Here is a 16,541-nt window from a genome sequence, read left to right on the forward strand (position 1 = left end):
AAATGCATCTTGGGGTGTTTTGAGGGTGGGTTGGGATTCTCCTTGTGGGGAAGTGGGGCCCTCGACACTCGTGTGCTGGGATTACTGTGCTGGAAAGACCTGTCGGGATCTCTGAAATACCACAGTACTAATCTTGGATGTAAGTTCAGGTCCTGACTCTGAAGAGCCACACGTGTGCTGTGCAGGTCAATACGGATGGTGTGGCGACAGCTGAGCTGCCATCGGGTTCTTCTGGGGTGAACAATGTGGCATGTTCACAAAAATAACATTGCACATTTTTTGATCTGACTTACAGTAGGATGCATAAAGAGATTACAGTGATGATGGGGTTTTTGGTTGAATTTCAAGAACAGATCTGATTAGAGATTGTGCTGAAGCATTTTGATAGAAACGGCGGAGCTAAGGTCACGTCGATCACTGTAAGCGTGGCACGGAGGCGGCGAGAGCAGCTGCTCCGCGCCAGATGTGCTCCGCGGCCTGCGCGAGCTGTTCGCTCCCGAGCAAACACATTTGTTACAGACGGTGCCGGGAGAGCCCCGCGCACGGTTAATGATTGACCGCCCTGGCCCGGGGTTTCCAGGCCGCTCGTGCTCTGCTGCGTGCAAGCCCATGGGCATTGCTGCTGCCTCATGTCCCACTTGGGTGGGATGCTCGTGGTCGGGGGACATGGTTGGCCCCGCAGCCCATGCGTGCCCCCCAGCCAGCAGCCGGTTTGCAGCAGGGTCCCCCAAACCCTGCCCCTTTGCTGTGACAGTTGCCGCAGGCCCGCTGTGCGGTGCCGCACGGTGGGAAGCGATGCTCCCGGCTGCGAGGCCGGGCTGGCTGAAGCACACCGGGGAGCGGTTCTGTGGGCTCGGCCGGACGATGCAGTGGATTTTGGTTTCTCTGGGGCTGGCTGTGAAGATGCAGAGCACCAGTGGGGTTTGGGCAGACGCAGACATTTCAGTCCTGTGCATGCTGGAGTTCCGCCTGTGTGTTCTCATACGTGCCTAAAGCACGGACCGTTTGCATCCCTCTAACCAGGGACATGCTCAGAATGCTGCAGCTAGTCCTGTGTCTAATTCCCGTGAAAATTAAACTCGAAGAGGAGGAAGGTGAGATGGGAGGGGTGGGGGGGCAGAGACACCCGGGTGTTTTATCACCATGGCAACAAAGACTTCCAGGGAAAGGTGCTGAGGTTGTGAAGTAGATCATTTACAGTTTACTTAATTTTATATGTATATATTTCCTGGAACAAGCTGTGTGCCAGCTCCCCTGTGGAAGAGCAAGCTGCAGGGCTGGTGCTGTCACGCTGCTCCCAGTCCTGGCTCCTGCAGCTCTGCAGCGGGAGGAGGGAGGGAAGAAGGGAGAGAGGGAGAGAGCTCATCTCTGGCACCGGCCCAGCGGGCGCCGGGCTCGGCCCAGCCCAGAGCTGTCCTGTACAGGGAAGATTTGCTGGTGTCTTGGAAAAGACAGAAGAAAACATTTGCAGGGCAGGAAGAAAACCCTTGCCTCTGTGCAGATTTTAAAGGGGCTGCAATGTAACTTCCCCCATTTAAAGAGCTGGTGTATGGGTGCGGGCACAGGCTGTTTTCATTAAGACCTCGGCACAGTCGCCATCCCCGCAGGTATTAAAAAGACGTGTACACACGGCACTTGGGGACGTGGTTTAGTGGCGCTTGGCTGTGTTGGGTCGGTGGTTGGGCTCTTTTCCAAGCTCACTGATTCTGTGACCGGGGTAACGCAGCGCCAGTGGGGACACCGGAGCTCCGCCACAGCGCGTGGGTCCCCGGTCACTCACCGTGCCCACGCCGCAGCTCCCTGGGTGACGGCTGCGGGGCACACGGGTCCAGGGGGGCGTCCCCGTTCCCGCGGCCACTTCTGGGGGGGTGGCAGCCACGCGCTGCTCCCCGCCTCGCGCATCCCCGCGCATCCCCGCGCGGCGGCGGGAGCGCGCAGGGGGCGCGGGGGCGGGCGCGGCGCGGCCGCAGGTGCGCGGCTCGGGCCGGAGCGGCGGCGGCGATGTCCCGGGCGGGCGGCAGGATGCGGTCCCGGCGGGCGGGGATCCGCGCGGCCGTGGTGCTCATCGGGCTGCTGCACCGCTCCCGCCGGCAGAGCCGGGAGCAGAGGTGAGGCGGGGCCGCTCCCTGCGCCGGACGGGCGGGCAGAGCCCTCCTGCCGCTCGGCAGCCGCGGGGCCGGGGCTGGGGGGGCCGGCGGGAGCGGGGCTGGGGGCTCGGGGGTGTCGGCGGGAGCGGGGCTGGGGGCTCGGAGCGGGCGGCGGGAGCGGGTTCGCGGCGGCTCTTACCCGGGCGCAGCCGGGATGGTCGGAGCCGGCAGCCGCCCCGGGACCGGAGCGTGGGGTCACCGCGACCCGCGCGGGGTGCGGGGGTGCGGGCAGGGGCTGCTCCTCCGCTCCCCCCGGCCGGTCAGCCCGACGCCCGTTCCTGCTGCTGCGGGGGAGCGAGAAGGACCGTTCTCTGTCAGGGATCGCCTCGCTCACAGGACTGCTTTAACTCAGCTCAACAGCTTTGTCTCTTCGCTCGGGAACAGCTGACAAATGGTTTCATCTTTCATTGACTAAGCCACGGATTGTACTTTATGTTCAACTTTGTGTTTTGAGGAAATAGTGTGTTTGCAATATTGTGTTAGCTAGCATCTGCTTGGCTCCGCTTCCCCCCCATCATTAACAGGAGTTGCTGTTGGCTTCAAAGATTTACCCTGCTCTGATTTATGCTGCGTGTCCTCGGTCAGGGAGTTCTCTCTCCAGAACTGTGCTGCTCTGGCAACTTTGCTGTTAAAAATAGTAAGAAATATGCATCCAAACCTCAGTGGTGTGCACACTTCTGGTTCGAGGTGGAAGCGACGTGAACACTGCTGTGGATTAAGGGTTTGGGGTTTCTTGTTTGTTTGTTTAATTTGTGGATTTGTACCAAAACCATATGAATGAAGAACTGATTATTTTGAATCTTAATTGTAAAGTATCCCCCAGTCTGTGAGCCTGAAAAGTCAGAGTAAGATGGTTGGGCCACAGGGTCCATATCCTCTCTTTTGGTGCTGCTGCCTTATGTGCTGTGCCTTGAGAGCAGGATTTAGTGATGCTTTTGTGACTTAGTGGTGGCCTTCCTGTACAGTTCGTGTGTTGTTTGGCGATATTTTCTCCTCCTGTGTGGGGTTTTAGGTAGATCATCAAAGCCGAACAGCTGGTAAAATCAGCCCTCAGGTCCTGATGGTGATGAATTAACGGCAGAGACGGGTGTTCACCCAGGCCGGGCTGTGGGGTGCAGGGGCTGCGTTGCGGTGCCCCAGCAGGCTCTGCCATTCCCACCCCTGCTGTTACCCCTCTGGCTTTTGGCTGGTTGAGCCCGGGCCCATCCCTGCTGCGGCTCTGCCCATGGGCCCGGGCTCCAGCAGGTTTTGGAGGGGCTGGCTGTTCTGGGGGTGGCTGGGTCCCCCGTGTTGCCCCAGAGCTCTGTGGTCTGGGGCCTCTTCTCCAGCTCTCGTGTGCTGTGTGTATGGAGCGCCTGAGTGCTGGGGCTCTGCGCCATGGGCAGGGGCGCGAACGCTCCTCCGAACATCATCCCTGCCGAAACTCCTTGGCCATCCCGTGTCTGCCTGCCAGGGAGGGAAGTGCTTCACAGCCACGCTGAGCAGGGTGTTTCCCAAAGAGTTGTCTTGCCCCTAGGTGCCACATTTCTATGAATGAGCTCTGCGTGACACTTAAGGGCTGAGGAGAACGTCTGGCGTTGAGCTCTCGCAGAAGTCGAGTCTGCCCGGCGATGTGTGAGTCTGGGTGGGTTTATTTTTTCCCCGCCGTCATGTGCTGAGCACAAACCGCTCAGTGTGGCTCTTGCTGCAGGGTTTGCTGAGGACAATGAGACCCACACAGCCATCTCAAAGGGAGAACAAGACCCTGAGGAGTGTTTTTCCTGTCTGTTCTGGACTGAGAAGTCTTCATGGGAGTGATTGCAAGAATTCAAGCAGTGCTTCACGATGGCTGCTTCTCCTTACGCAAGCTGCCAGGGCCATCAAAGTGACATAATCTGCAGGAAAAGGAAGGGACTGCTAGCGGCGGCGTCAAAAGGGACTCTGTTCTTCCACCTGCTCCTATTTTCTTTTTTTCCTCCTACATTCGGTCTTTGTTCTGCGTTTGCAATTGAATTTTGCTTTACATGAGCCATATGCAAGCCTGGCAGGATTGGTGGCAGCTGCGGAGTCCCTGGTGGCCCATGTCCCTTTCCTTGTTAGCAACCCAGCAAAGTGCAGCACAACAAACCGACCTCCCCGTGCTCCCCTTGCGGAGCCGGGCGCCGCTCGCCTGCTCCGCTGCCCGCAGTCGGTCTGTCCGTGCCGGTCTGTCCGTGCCGGTCCTGTGCGCTGGGGCCTGGGGAGGCTCAGGCTCGTCCTGCTCCAGAAACCTCGGATTTGGAACTGGGTGTTTCCACCTAAATCCATTTTCCTGAATGTCCTGCGCACAAGCCAAGTAATGTGACGGTGGCTGTTGCCTTGGGGGTGACTCCGGTGGGTGCGGTGATGTAGGTACACCCCTGCCTTCGCTTGTTGGTCTCAGCTGCGCTGTGGGCAATGGGGAATATGGCAAATGTCTGTTGTCACTGCGGTTCGTTCGCTGCTGGGTTCAGTGAGGGGTTCCCATGGACGTCTCCCTGAGCCACCAGTGAAATCTTTGTGCTGTTCAAGTTTTAACCCCCATGGGTTTCAGGTCACCAGAGCAGCACCCTGTGCATTTTGGGCCTCTCCCCACCAGCCCCTGCTGTGGGTGCTCAGGTGGGGACAGTGGCCCCTGGTCGTTGGGAGCCAGTTCTGCCTGTGGCTGGAGCTGCTGGTTTCTGGAGCTGTTCTCTGCAATTCACACATTACTGAAGGAGCTCGGAAGGGGCTGCCCAAGGCTCGCTGGCTCGTGGGTGTCAGGACTTGGATCAGACCAGCTTTTGGTTTTAAAAGGTTCACGAGTGCCCTGGCTGTGTTACCCAAATGCTGCGGGAAATCAGTGTGTCCTCTGCGCTCCTGAAAGGGGCATCAGACAGCAAAATTTGTAAATGACAAAAATCTCTTTATGCCACTATTTTCATATTGAGCCTCACTTTCCCAGCCAGATCAAGCGGGAAGTCCTTGGCCAGTGGGAAAGAACCTGGTGTCTGTGGAGGTGCAGGCAAAGCAGGAGCTGCTCCTTGCCATCCCCGAGCAGGACGGGCAGCGATCCCCCAGCCAGCACAGGCACCACTGCCCGCACAGTGCAGGACGCTTCAAACCGTTCTCAACAGTACTCGTGGTGCAGAGGAGTAATTAAAGCCAAACTCCTTGGCAGTTAAATGTCACCTTGCTCTGCGCAGGGGCTGGTTCCCGCTGTGGGAGCTGCGCGGTCGGGGCGGCTGCGTGCGCACAGGTGCAGGCTGGCAGTTTGCAAACACGTAAGTTATTGCAGGGAGTCTAGACCAGAAAATGCTGCGCTTGTTCTTCGTTGACTCTTGGGGTTCAGTGCAGGGAAGTGGCGCTTCGGGCCGGGCCGGCCTGAGCCCGGGACGTGCCGGCCGGTCAGTTTGTCAGGGAAGCTGCTGCTCGGCAGCTCTGCCCTGCGCCTGGTTAAGCTCAAGCAGCAGCAGCGCCGGGTGTGCGTGGTCAGCACGGTGACAGCGGTTGGTGTGGGGTCCGGGGGCGCAGGGCTGTGCGGAGGCAGCGGAGCCCTGCGGCAGCGTGTCCTCTGCAGCCTCCTCCGGGACGGGCGATGATGCAGCGAGATCTCGCCTGCCTGAGGCCCCGGATTGGATGTGGAGCTGTGCAAAGTCAGGGTAAGGTGCCTCATTCAGGCGCTCACTGCAGATTTCCAGGTGTAAATTCTCAGCGCGGTGCCCTTGTCTCTGTTGAAAAAAAAAACCAACCAAAACATTTTTGGCTTGCTGGTTTTTTGCAACTTAAGAGCAGGTGGCTGGAGGCTCCCGGCGGCCTCGGTGCAGGGTGTCAGCCGGGCTCCCGGTGGCCTCGGTGCGGGGTGTCAGCCGGGCTCCCGGCGGCCTCGGTGCGGGGTGTCAGCCGGGCTCCCGGCGGCCTCGGTGCGGGGTGTCAGCCGGGCTCCCGGCGGCCTCGGTGCGGGGTGTCAGCCGGGCTTCCGGTGGCCTCGGTGCGGGGTGTCAGCCGGGCTCCCGGCGGCCTCGGTGCGGGGTGTCAGCCGGGCTCCCGGCGGCCTCGGTGCGGGGTGTCAGCCGGGCTCCCGGCGGCCTCGGTGCGGGGTGTCAGCCGGGCTCCCGGCGGCCTCGGTGCGGGGTGTCAGCCGGGCTCCCGGTGGCCTCGGTGCGGGGTGTCAGCAGGTCTGGTGTCCAGGAGCTCGGTCCCAGCCCTGAGCCGCAGTGTGGGACCTGCCTGTGGGGAGCGGGGATGAGGGACCCCCGGGGGCGGGCGAGCGCCTGGGATCTGCTCCCACCGCGCCGGTGCTGTGGGGATGAGCAGCAATACAGAAGCACAGCTCCCCGTGAAAACTTCAGACGCTGGCCATTTAATATTAAATAAACTAAAAAGGGAGCAGCTGGCAAGGTGATGCCCATCAAGGACAAAAAAAATGATGGCTCCAAAAATAGAGGCAGTTAATTTACAGTCTTTGCTGTCCTTCTCAAGGTTACTGGATCTAGACAGCCTGGACCTGTTGCTGCAGGAGTTTTGCACCTCCTCAGGCCAGGTTTCATCTGCAGAATTAGGTGTAGGCATAAAGGTAACCGGCGATGCTCCGTGTTTAATTTACACAGTGGAACAAAAGGTAGAGCTCACCCCTTGCTGCAAAACACTTTGCCGTGTCAGATAATATGTTGACATCTCCCCTTCCCACGCGTAATTTATATGAATGTACCGTGTCAATTTAGAGTCTGTCTGGTAAATCAGATGAATAAAACAAGAAGGTGGGATGCATTAGAAGTTTTTCATTAGGCTTTCGACGGAGGAAGCGGAGGGAGGTGTGTGCCCAGAGGTTTGGCTGGAAGGCTCGGGGCTGCAGGGCTCTCGGTAGCCCTGGCTCTGTGCTGAATGGGGCATTTTAGTCACAGTCTCAGTGTGACCGTGGGGTTTACCAAATCCAGGACATGAATTCACAGGCGCTTTTGGGATGCAATCAGGGATGCTCTAAAGGCAACAGAATGACTCCGCCTGCCCTGGCTGTGTTGGGAACTTGCCAGCATTACAAACCCCGTGCCCACACACCCAAGTGGGGGAAAAGTCCCCATGTGCTCCCGTTTGGGAGAAGCAGGGGAGCAGCCCCGGCCGCATGGGCTGAGCCTTCCCAGTGCCCCCAGTGTGGAACAGGGTCCCGAGGGCTGATCTCACTGTCTTTGTTAGGAAACCCTGCAGTTGGGCTGCATAACTGCATTAAGGTATTTCCTTAATTAGATTTGCTAAGTGTGTAGGATTCTAATTCTTTCTTTTCCTTCTCTCTTAATTTGCCTAATGAGAAAAACAAAGAAATAGAATTCTGAAAGCGATGCCCGCGTTGCCCTCCGGGAAGGCTGGTGTCCAGCTGCGCAGCCCAGGGATGCTCCCGCATACCCCGGGTGCTGCTGCCCGGCCGGGGCCGGGTGGGCTCGGGGTCTGGGGCTGGTGAAGCACCGGGCTGCCCGGCCGGGGCAGGGTGGGCTTGGGGTCTGGGGCTGGTGAAGCACCGGGCTGCCCGGCCGGGGCAGGGTGTGCTGGGGGTCTGGGACTGGTGAAGCACCGGGCTGCCCGGCCGTCCCCGGGTGCTGCCTTTGGGTGTGTTATCGACCCTTGAGCCACGCGTGTCCTGTGGTCCCTGGGAGAGGCGAGTGGGGAGGGACCGCGGAGGCTGTTGATTGGAGCTGTGCCATGCCAAGGCCAGGCTGAAGCTCATCACACTCTTCCTGCTGTCGCTCCCCACCTCATCCTCTCCCCTACTTCCTAATTGCCCTCCTGCACTTCCGATTGCCGTCCCGTACCGCGGCTGCGCTCAGGCTGCTTGGGCAGGAGCTGTTTTCTCTCGCACCGTCCCGGTGCAGGACGGGGTGGAAGAGCCTTGGGGAAGCGACTGTGGAGCAGCGGGGCCGTGCCGCGGGAGGCTGTCCTGCAGCTGAGCGGTGACACTCGCAGCCTGCGGGCACCGGCATCCCCAGGAAACCCTCGGGGGGCTGAATGTCCCAGGGCTTCTTCTCGGGGTCTCTGCTGTGGGTGGGTGCTCGGTCCCGGCACCTCAGGGTGCATCCCCTGCCCCTGGTCCTTGCTGGCGTGACTGCCTGGGACCTTTGCTGTGGTTCAGGCTCTGCAGACGCTTGTGCCACCGGTGCTGGGCAGGAATGGGGTCTTGGCGTGGGGCTGCCGAGAGCATCTGCTGCTCCGGTGTCATCCCCAGGGAGATCCCTGGGCTGCCTCTGCGTGCATGCACGCGGTGCACAGATAACGATGTGCTGATCTTCCTCATGATTCATTTATCATCCCATGAGGGTAATCTGTTTGGAAATTAGGCTGATGGCCCTTGACCCCCGTAGCTGACGGCAGACTGAATCATCCCAGTGAGTTGTTGCAGTTCAACATAACAGATTTCCAGGGCACGGAGGCTGATTACAAGCGGTGGCTGGTGAATGGGTTTGTTTTGCTCTCCCAGAATTGCAGGAGCAGTTCCATCAGTTTGGCCCCAAAGAAGCAATCAGCATGTGACAGAGGAACACGTTGTTAAGTTGTGTGAGTGATTTTATAATACTCAGAATATGATGCTATGGCAACCTGTTACAAATCCCAGATCAAATCAGATTATTTGTGCGCATCCCTGTAACTTCAGTCTGATACATTTTGTGCCTTTGAGGCCCCGGTGCAGGTCAGTGCCATCAGGCAGCGCTCAGGTCCAGAGCAGGCAGAGCAGAGGGTAAGGGGTTTGCTCCACATCAGGCTGTGCTGCCGGATCCTGGAAAGCCAAAGAGCGAACCGTGGAAATCTGTCATCCTCGGCTCTTTTTCATCAGCGGAGTCGGGGTGAGTTTGTGGAGAGCAGAAAGGGAAAGAGCTGGGCACACAGAACGGGTGGGCAGGACGTGAGTTCTGCTATCGCCCATGCAGTCTCACATAATTTTAATTCATTTCTTTCACTGGGAAACTGGAAGATACTAAGAGCTTAAATGAGCCGAAATAATGAAAGGCAAATTTGACGTGCTCCGATTTAAAAAATAGAAAGAATAAAAGATGTATATTGGTTTAAAGTCATGTAAAGTGTCAGTCCTTGGTCCAGATTCACGTTTGGACACAAACCGCTGGGTGCTTCCCCCGGTGAGCGCGGCCGTGGTTGCGCCGCGCCGTGCGTCCCAGGGCGGCTGCCATGGGAACCAAACCTCGTTACTGCCAGATAAACAGTTGGACATTTTGGCCCGGTTTCTGCAGGACTAACCTGGCAGGGACGGGAGGAAACGAAATTAAATCTCAGATTTTCTGATTCCCAGAGCAGCATCTGGCAGCTCGGCTGCGAGCGGCGGCTTGGTTGTCTGCCCGGGGAGCCGCTGGCGGAGCAGGGACGGGGTGTTTTTATCGGGTGGTCGCGGGGGCTGAGGTTGCACCTTCTCGAGCCTGTGGGGCTTTTGTGTGGTGCTTTTGTGGCCGGGCTGTGGCACGGGGGCTGCTCCTGACTTCCCCAGGGTCTCGTGTTGTCACAACGCCTTTTCCAAATCCAGCTCCCGTGCCCAGCACCCTGTGGTGGAGGGGCCTTGGCTGCACCCAGCCAAACTGTGCAGGGGTGTCCCTGTGTCCTACAGCGGTGTCACCAAGCCAGAAGCCTCCTCCACCATCCGTGGCTGCCGGGAGGGCGATCGGCCACAAATCCTGCCCAGACAGGGACTGTGCCAGACGGAGGGAAAGCGTGGGGACGGGTTGTCATGGAAATGAGCCCTGCTGCCCCGCTCCGCTGCCCAGCACCGCCAGCACCGCTGGTCCCCGGCCCCACAGCCGGGAGCCCGGGCGCTCCGCGGGTCCCAGCCTGCCCGGCGCACGGGGCTCCTCAGGTGACTCGCACCGTCTTTCCATGCTGGCTGTCTGTTTTATTCTCAGATTCAAGAGACGTTGTTTTACAGGCAGCCCCACACACCCGCGGCTTTGCGAAAGGAGATAAGCCCTTATCTGCGCCTGGCGCTCTGCTCGGGGCGCGGGAGGCTGACGTGCCCGCCTTTGGTTTTTCAGGAAGCAGGAGCTGCTGAGCAGTGCGGATGTGCCCGTCGCGGAGCGGCCGCTGTCCCCCCCACTCACCGCCCCGCCGACCATGAAGGTGAGTGCGCGGGGACGCTGCGCCGGCCGTGGGCGCGCGCTCCAGCCCAGGGGCCGGTTTTGGAAGCCGAAGCTGGCGAGGAGCGGCGCTGCCAACGCAGCGGCTGCGGGCTGTTCCCGGCAGCAGCCGTGGGTGGTTTCTGGAGCTCAGCCCGCGGCGCGCTCAGAGCCCGTCCTGCGCCGCCGCTCCTGCCGCGCGGTGCCGTCAGGGTGCAGAGTCCCAGCGCTGCTCTCCCGCTAACGAACCCCTGGGCACCGCGGCGGGCGGGTGCCGGCCAGCACGGGGCAGATGGCGTGTCCCCGCGGGCTGGCACCGCTGGAGGGGTCCGACCCACCGCTCACATCCCCAGGACCACTCTTTGCGGCCTTTGGCTACGCAGGAGCCAGCGGGTCGCGGGACACAACTTGTCCCCCGCTCTGCCTGTGCCAGCCGCCTCTGCAGGGCTCTGCCCCTCTTGGGGTTTTCCCAAACCCAGCGGGAGAGGGTGACGAGTAACATGGTGAGACCTGGAAGCTGGTCCTGCCTGAGCCAGGGCCGACTGGCACCTCTGCAGCTGCCAGCTCATATTTATCTCCCTCAGCCTCCAGCAAGTGGGGAGCGTGCAGCCCTGTGCCACACAGGGCAGTGCAGAGAGCCGAGGTGGTGACCCCGGCAAAGCTTCAGAGCAAATTCAACTAAACAGGACAAATTGAAACGCAGGTTCACGAAAAGTAACTTCCGTCAGAGTAACCTGAGAAATTTCTACAATACCAGCTTCCAGGCAGAGGCAGCTGTGGCTCTTCTGCCCAGGTTGCTGCAGGGCACTCAGTGTGCTGCCACCTGGGAGATGACTCATTCAGCTGGAGATGAGATGGATGTGAGGATTATGAGATGGCCAAGAACCTGGTTAAATGGTTGTTAAGAGCAAGTTGGCTTGGAGATAGAGTATTAAGTCGGAGGAGTTTATTAGTGGAGCTTCTGATGTGTTTTGTGTATGACCTGGGCACGGGAAGGAGCTGACACAGTTCACTGGTGACACGAGCTGTAGCACCTCGTCAGGCTGCAGAGGAGCAGGTCCTGCGGGGGTTTGTGCATCCCACCGAGGCACCGTGCATCCCACCGGGACGCCGTGCATCCCGCCGGGACGCCGTGCATCCCGCCTTGGGGCTGTGCATCCCACCAGGACGCCGTGCATCCCGCCTTGGGGCTGTGCATCCCACCGGGACGCCGTGCATCCCGCCTTGGGGCTGTGCATCCCACCGGGACGCCGTGCATCCCGCCTTGGGGCTGTGCATCCCACCGGGATGCCGTGCATCCCACCTTGGGGCTGTGCATCCCACCGGGACACTGTGCATCCCGCCAAGGCACCGTGCGCCCCGGCAGGAGCCTGCCCATGCCCTGCAAACTGTCACTGGTTCCTGCCCAACCAGTTTCAGGCCCTTTGCCTCCCGGGAGCCACCCTGTGCGCTAACAGAGCAGCAGCCCTGCCGTGCCCCTGCCTGGAGAAACATTAACGCAGGGGTGTGGGGCTGGGAGGGCCGGCGGGGCTGGTGCCCGTGGGACAGTCTGGTGGTGGCGGCTGATGTGGGGGCGGCACTGGGGTGGCGCCAGGGAGATGGTGGATTTCTTCCGGGGCCTGGTGAGTGCTCGGTGACCCCCGGGGTGGCGGGGAGGGTGCTGGGCAGGCCCCTGCCCCCCTGTGCTGCCCGAGGCGGCTCCCGCCTGCTGCAGGGTGTTCTCTCTGGGTGCCATTTTCTTTGGAAAGGTCCAAAGCCGGCGCTTACCGGCTGTGCCGCAGCCTGTGCTCTGGGCACTCCTCACCTGCAGTACCTGCTCGCTAAACTCACCCAGGGTGCTGAGCAGGAAAGGAGCAGCAACTGTACCATTTCAGGTTATTTTGCATTTCAGAGGTCTTTAGGCCGAGCTGGGGGCAGTTTGTCCTGCCAAAGGTGGCTGGGAAGCAGCTGCCCACCCTGGTGTTGCATTTGAGAAGCAGATGCAGGTTTAGTTTGGAGCAGACAGTCTTGGTGACCCAGCTGTGTGAGTGTCACCTGTCCTGCAGGTGACATCGCTTCCTGCCGGGCAGCACAACGCTGTCATTGTCTCCACTATAGCAACCAAAGTATTTGTGGGCCAGTAAAGCTCGGCTTCCCGTGTGCGTCGGCCCCGAGGGGTGCAGGCGGTCCGCTGGATTCAGCGTGCGCGCGTTTTCTGCGGGAGCGCGCTGCAGCAGGTGGAGCCGGTGCTGCTGTGCTGTTTGCTTCTCTGGTTCTGGCGGCAGCTGGAGTGGCACCTGGAAATCGTTTTAGTTGACTCAAGAGGCATTTGTCTTTCTCAGACACCTGAAGACAAACTGGAATCTAAGCCAAGCTCAAAATAAAGAAGTTTTCTTAAAGTGCTCCCAGCTTAGGGCACAGAGCTCTTCTGAGCCTGGGGTTCGTTTTTCCTCCCGTACGTGCAGCAGATAAAAATGGGGCACAGTCTAAAGCTGGAAACGTGGCCAGGGCAGGTTCCGAGCGGGCAGCACGCGGGGGAGCGGACGCGATCCCTGGCTGCAGGGCTGGGCTGCTCTCCAGAGGAGCCACACGGGGTTTAATCAGAGCCCAGGCTTCACTAATCTCTTTAGTTCATTTGGCAAGTCGGCTGTTAACCCTGCACGGGCAGCCCAGTGCTGCCAGCAGCGGCATTGCCGGTGTCCCCACAGCAGGTGACACACAGAGCCCGGGGCTCGGACCTGGCAAGGTAAGGGACATGGGGAGGCTGCTGCGGGGGTCTCGTTTGCCAGAGTATTGATTTGCACAGGGAGAGAGGGTCCGTGCTTGCTGCTCCTGCTGCGGGCCAGAGCAGCGTGCCCAGGGCGGGCTGGGGGTCCCGTGCCCTGCCTGCCTGTGCCTTGGGCTGGCTCACCTCACCTCTGCTCTAACTGAACTGGAGATTTCCTTCTTTTCTTTTCCAGTCTGCAGAATTCTTCGAAATGCTGGAGAAAATGCAGGTGAGCAGCAGCAGCGTGTGTGCCGGTAGCGCCGCATGTTCCTGCCCAGCAGCGGCTGCGAGGACAGAGATCCCACAGCACCGTCTGCGTTTGGTGTGCTGGGTGCTCCCGCGCCCAGTGCCAGCAGGGTTTGCCATCTCCGAACTCCGCCTGGGCCAGGTGCTGTCAGACAGCCGGTGCCACCCGGCCACACGCGGGGCTGTCCCCGCTCCACAGGATCGCAGCACAGGGGTTTCCTTTTGGAGCCCATCCTGGGGAAATCGAGATGAAGCTGGATGGGGATATGGGACACTTCGTTTGGTGCTGTGCCGGCACCTGGGAAGTGATAGTCCCTGCCTCTCATTTACACTTTTGCGGTGCAGTGGCGCTGTGTCCCAGGTCCTGTCCCACCACATCCCCGTCACCCATTCTTGCTGTTACGATGGAGCCAGCAGCTCTGCCTGGCTCAATCTGGGCACAAACCCCTTCTGCTCACGCCACTCGTGTCACAGTGATTTCCATGTAGCAAAATACCCTTGTGGTTTCATCTCCGTTGTTGAAAACATCTGAATTTTTCAGGCATTTATTTTTTTCTAAACAGGCACCAAAGCTTGAAGAACAGAGGACTGGAAGCCAGAAACATAAGGTTGGTTGAATTTTGTTTCTTGTGTGCATCTCTTCAAGCGTCCCCCCCTTACCTCAGGGCTTTAATGTGTCTTGTCAAGGCAGTCACTCAAGGACTGGAAAGGATTTAAATGTTATCTAAAAACAAGGCACTGATTGAATTGCGAAGATGGAGAGAGTGGTGCCTGTAAATCCCTAATCCAGCTTTATGTCCAAACCCGTGTGTGTCAGCGGCGGAGCCGTGTGGCGCGGCCGGTTCTGCGCAGAGCTGAGCCCGCGCTGCTGGCGGGGCCGTTGGGACAGGACTCGCGGTGCTGTGCTGCAGCGCTTCCCTGCAGCCCCAGTGGGACACTCCGTGCGCCGTGTCCCCAGGCAGCGTGGTGGCACCGCTCCTGGGGATTGTGCCCGTCACCGCACACAGTGGCCTCATCCAACAGGAGCGTCGGTCCCCGTCACCGCCTGGCGCTCGTGCAGGGCGTGGGGATGGGGAGGACGCTGCCCGGGCTGGGTGTGCGCGACTGCAGTCGTAAGGGGTGGCTGGTGGGGAACACACGGTCACGCGTGGTGTTTTGGTTCCTTTTTCCAGGAAGACTACATCCCGTACCCCAGCATCGATGAGGTGGGTGCCCTGAGCCAAAGGTGCCTTTCCAAAAGTGCCGATGAAGGGCAGCTGGTGGGGACCCTGTTCCCAGAGGAGCTGCTCAGACACCTTCCCCCCCACCCCCGCGGCCGTGCTGCTCCTCACAGGATGTGTCCTTCCAGGGGATGTTTTGGAGAGGGGCTGGGTTTGCCTCCATGGTGTGGGGCAGCACGGGGGGTGGTGAGCCCCTGCCCCCAGCCCTGCCCGAGCCCTCCCGTGTCCCTGCAGATCCTGGAGAAGGGCAGCCCGTACCCGCTGATCATCCTGCCCCAGTTTGGTGGGTACTGGATTGAGGACCCCGAGAACCTCGGCACACCCACCTCCTCCGACAGCAGCATCTGCGAGGAGGAGGAGGAGAACCTCAGCCCCAGCGCCTACGGCTACCGGCTGGAGTGCAAGGGGGAGGCGCGGGCCTACAGGAAGCATTTTCTGGGGAAGGTGGGTGCCCCTCTGCGTGTGGCTGGTCAGCTGCGAATTGCACACCCCCTCAAGGGGCACACCCGGTGGGCACAGGGGTGCTGAGCTGGCCCTGTCTGGGGGCCCAGCTGTGGCAGCCGCCCGCCCGCCCCGTCGCTCGCAGCCCGTAATCCTCTTCTCCCTCTGCCAGACCCGGGAGCAGGGTGGTAAAGTCCACGGGCAGAGGGGTTAAAGGCTGGTCCCTGCGAGGGGGGGTGCGGGTGTGTGTCCCTGAGGGGCGGGGGTGCCGGGGTGGCAGGTGACTCCTGCCACCGTCCTTGCCGTGGGCAAGCTGCATCCCCCACTGCTAACACACTGTTTTCTATTTTCAGGATCATTTAAATTTTTATTGTACAGCCAGTAGCCTTGGAAATCTGATCCTTTCTATTAAGTGTGAGGAGACAGATGGCACTGAATATTTGAGGATTATACTCAGGTATGGAAAGGAAAAGCTTTGTTTAACAAAGTGTTTTCTCTCTGGGGTCCCTTCTCTCGCTCCCGCTGTGGGTGCGGGAGCCGGGCAGCGCGGGCTGGCGCGACGGGGGCTCGGGGTGCGGGGGGAACCAGCAGCATTGCTCTCTCACCGGCTCTGCGCCGGGGCTGCCTGACCTCCCCAATGAACACGAGACTGTTCTGCTGCTAAACCTGCTGGAAGGAGCGTAAGGCTCTCCGTGAGGCGGGGTAACACCAGGCGCATCTCTCACCTTCCCTCGGTGAGCTGACAAGCCCAGCGCATCTGAACCCTTGTGTCATTTCCCTCCAAACTATGAATATTTTAAGAGCTGCAGAGAGGAGCAGACAAACAGAGCCTGTGGTTACTCGGCAGGCCCAACAAGCTCAGCAGAGCGCGGTTTCCCGCAGCCGGCGGAGCGTTGGCTGCGTGTGCCGGGCGGCGAGCGCGGCTGCAGCGGCGGCTCTGCCCCGGCGGCTCTGCCCCGGCGGCTCTGCCCCGGCGGCTCTGCCCCGGCGCTCCCCAGCCTCTGCTCCTTTCTGCTCCTCTGGCAGGTCCAAAGTGAAGACGCTGCATGAAAGGATCCCCCTGGCAGGATTCAGCAAGCTCCCCAGCATCCCCCAGATCGCAAAGGTAAAATGCCGGCTGGGCTGTGACAGTGGCAGCAAAGCCCGTGCTGCTGGTCTCGGGCGTGTTGGGTGGCGTTGGGTGCTGTTGGGAGGCATTGGTTGGCAGAGATACGTGCTGGCCCTGCTGTAGGTTTCCTGCTGATCCTGGGCAGGTCGCTGGTTGGTTCGGGGAGCAGGTGGGGACGTGGCAAAACCTTTGGCCCGGAGAGGGACCTGGGACTTGTCTTGCTGGGTACCTGCCAGACCATGGGGCGTCCCAACAAGAGGTGCAAAGAGGGGAGCTCCTGCAGTCAGAGGCTGGAGTCGGCTCCTTCATGGGACATTCACGGCCTCACCGTGGGGTTTCGGCAGGACAGGGCGTCTGCTCCGCGTGCCCGGGGACCCGGCACTGACGGCTCTTTCCCCTTGCCCACAGGCCTTCTGCGATGACGCCTCCGGCCTGAAGTTCAACCCAGTTCTGTACCCCAAGGTGAGGTGACTTATCCCAAGGCGGTCGCAGATTCAGCAGAGAGTTCGTTGTGTTTTGAACTACCAAATGAAATAATTGCTATGTTTTTTTACT

At 60.1% G+C, this 16,541-nt stretch overlaps 1 protein-coding gene across 8 annotated transcripts in view; it reads left to right on the forward strand.

The window, feature by feature from the left end:
• RAP1GAP2 (RAP1 GTPase activating protein 2) overlaps window positions 1-16,541 on the forward strand; it is a 55,376-nt gene that overhangs the window by 24,721 nt on the left and 14,114 nt on the right. For 5 of the 8 annotated variants that reach the window (XM_071816880.1, XM_065852936.2, XM_065852934.2 and 2 more), the window contains 8 exons: window positions 10,145-10,229; window positions 13,165-13,200; window positions 13,781-13,825; window positions 14,390-14,422; window positions 14,672-14,881; window positions 15,232-15,335; window positions 15,905-15,983; window positions 16,395-16,448. In XM_071816880.1, coding sequence (XP_071672981.1) covers window positions 10,145-10,229; window positions 13,165-13,200; window positions 13,781-13,825; window positions 14,390-14,422; window positions 14,672-14,881; window positions 15,232-15,335; window positions 15,905-15,983; window positions 16,395-16,448 — 646 coding nt within the window. Of the gene's footprint in view, window positions 1-2,001; window positions 2,109-10,144; window positions 10,230-11,780; window positions 11,848-13,164; window positions 13,201-13,780; window positions 13,826-14,389; window positions 14,423-14,671; window positions 14,882-15,231; window positions 15,336-15,904; window positions 15,984-16,394; window positions 16,449-16,541 lie in introns of those variants that run through there. The other 3 variants (XM_071816881.1, XM_071816882.1, XM_071816883.1) reach the window with 2 other exon arrangements.

The sequence above is a fragment of the Patagioenas fasciata genome, chromosome 19, assembly GCF_037038585.1.
Source record: "Patagioenas fasciata isolate bPatFas1 chromosome 19, bPatFas1.hap1, whole genome shotgun sequence".
Taxonomy (NCBI): domain Eukaryota; kingdom Metazoa; phylum Chordata; class Aves; order Columbiformes; family Columbidae; genus Patagioenas; species Patagioenas fasciata.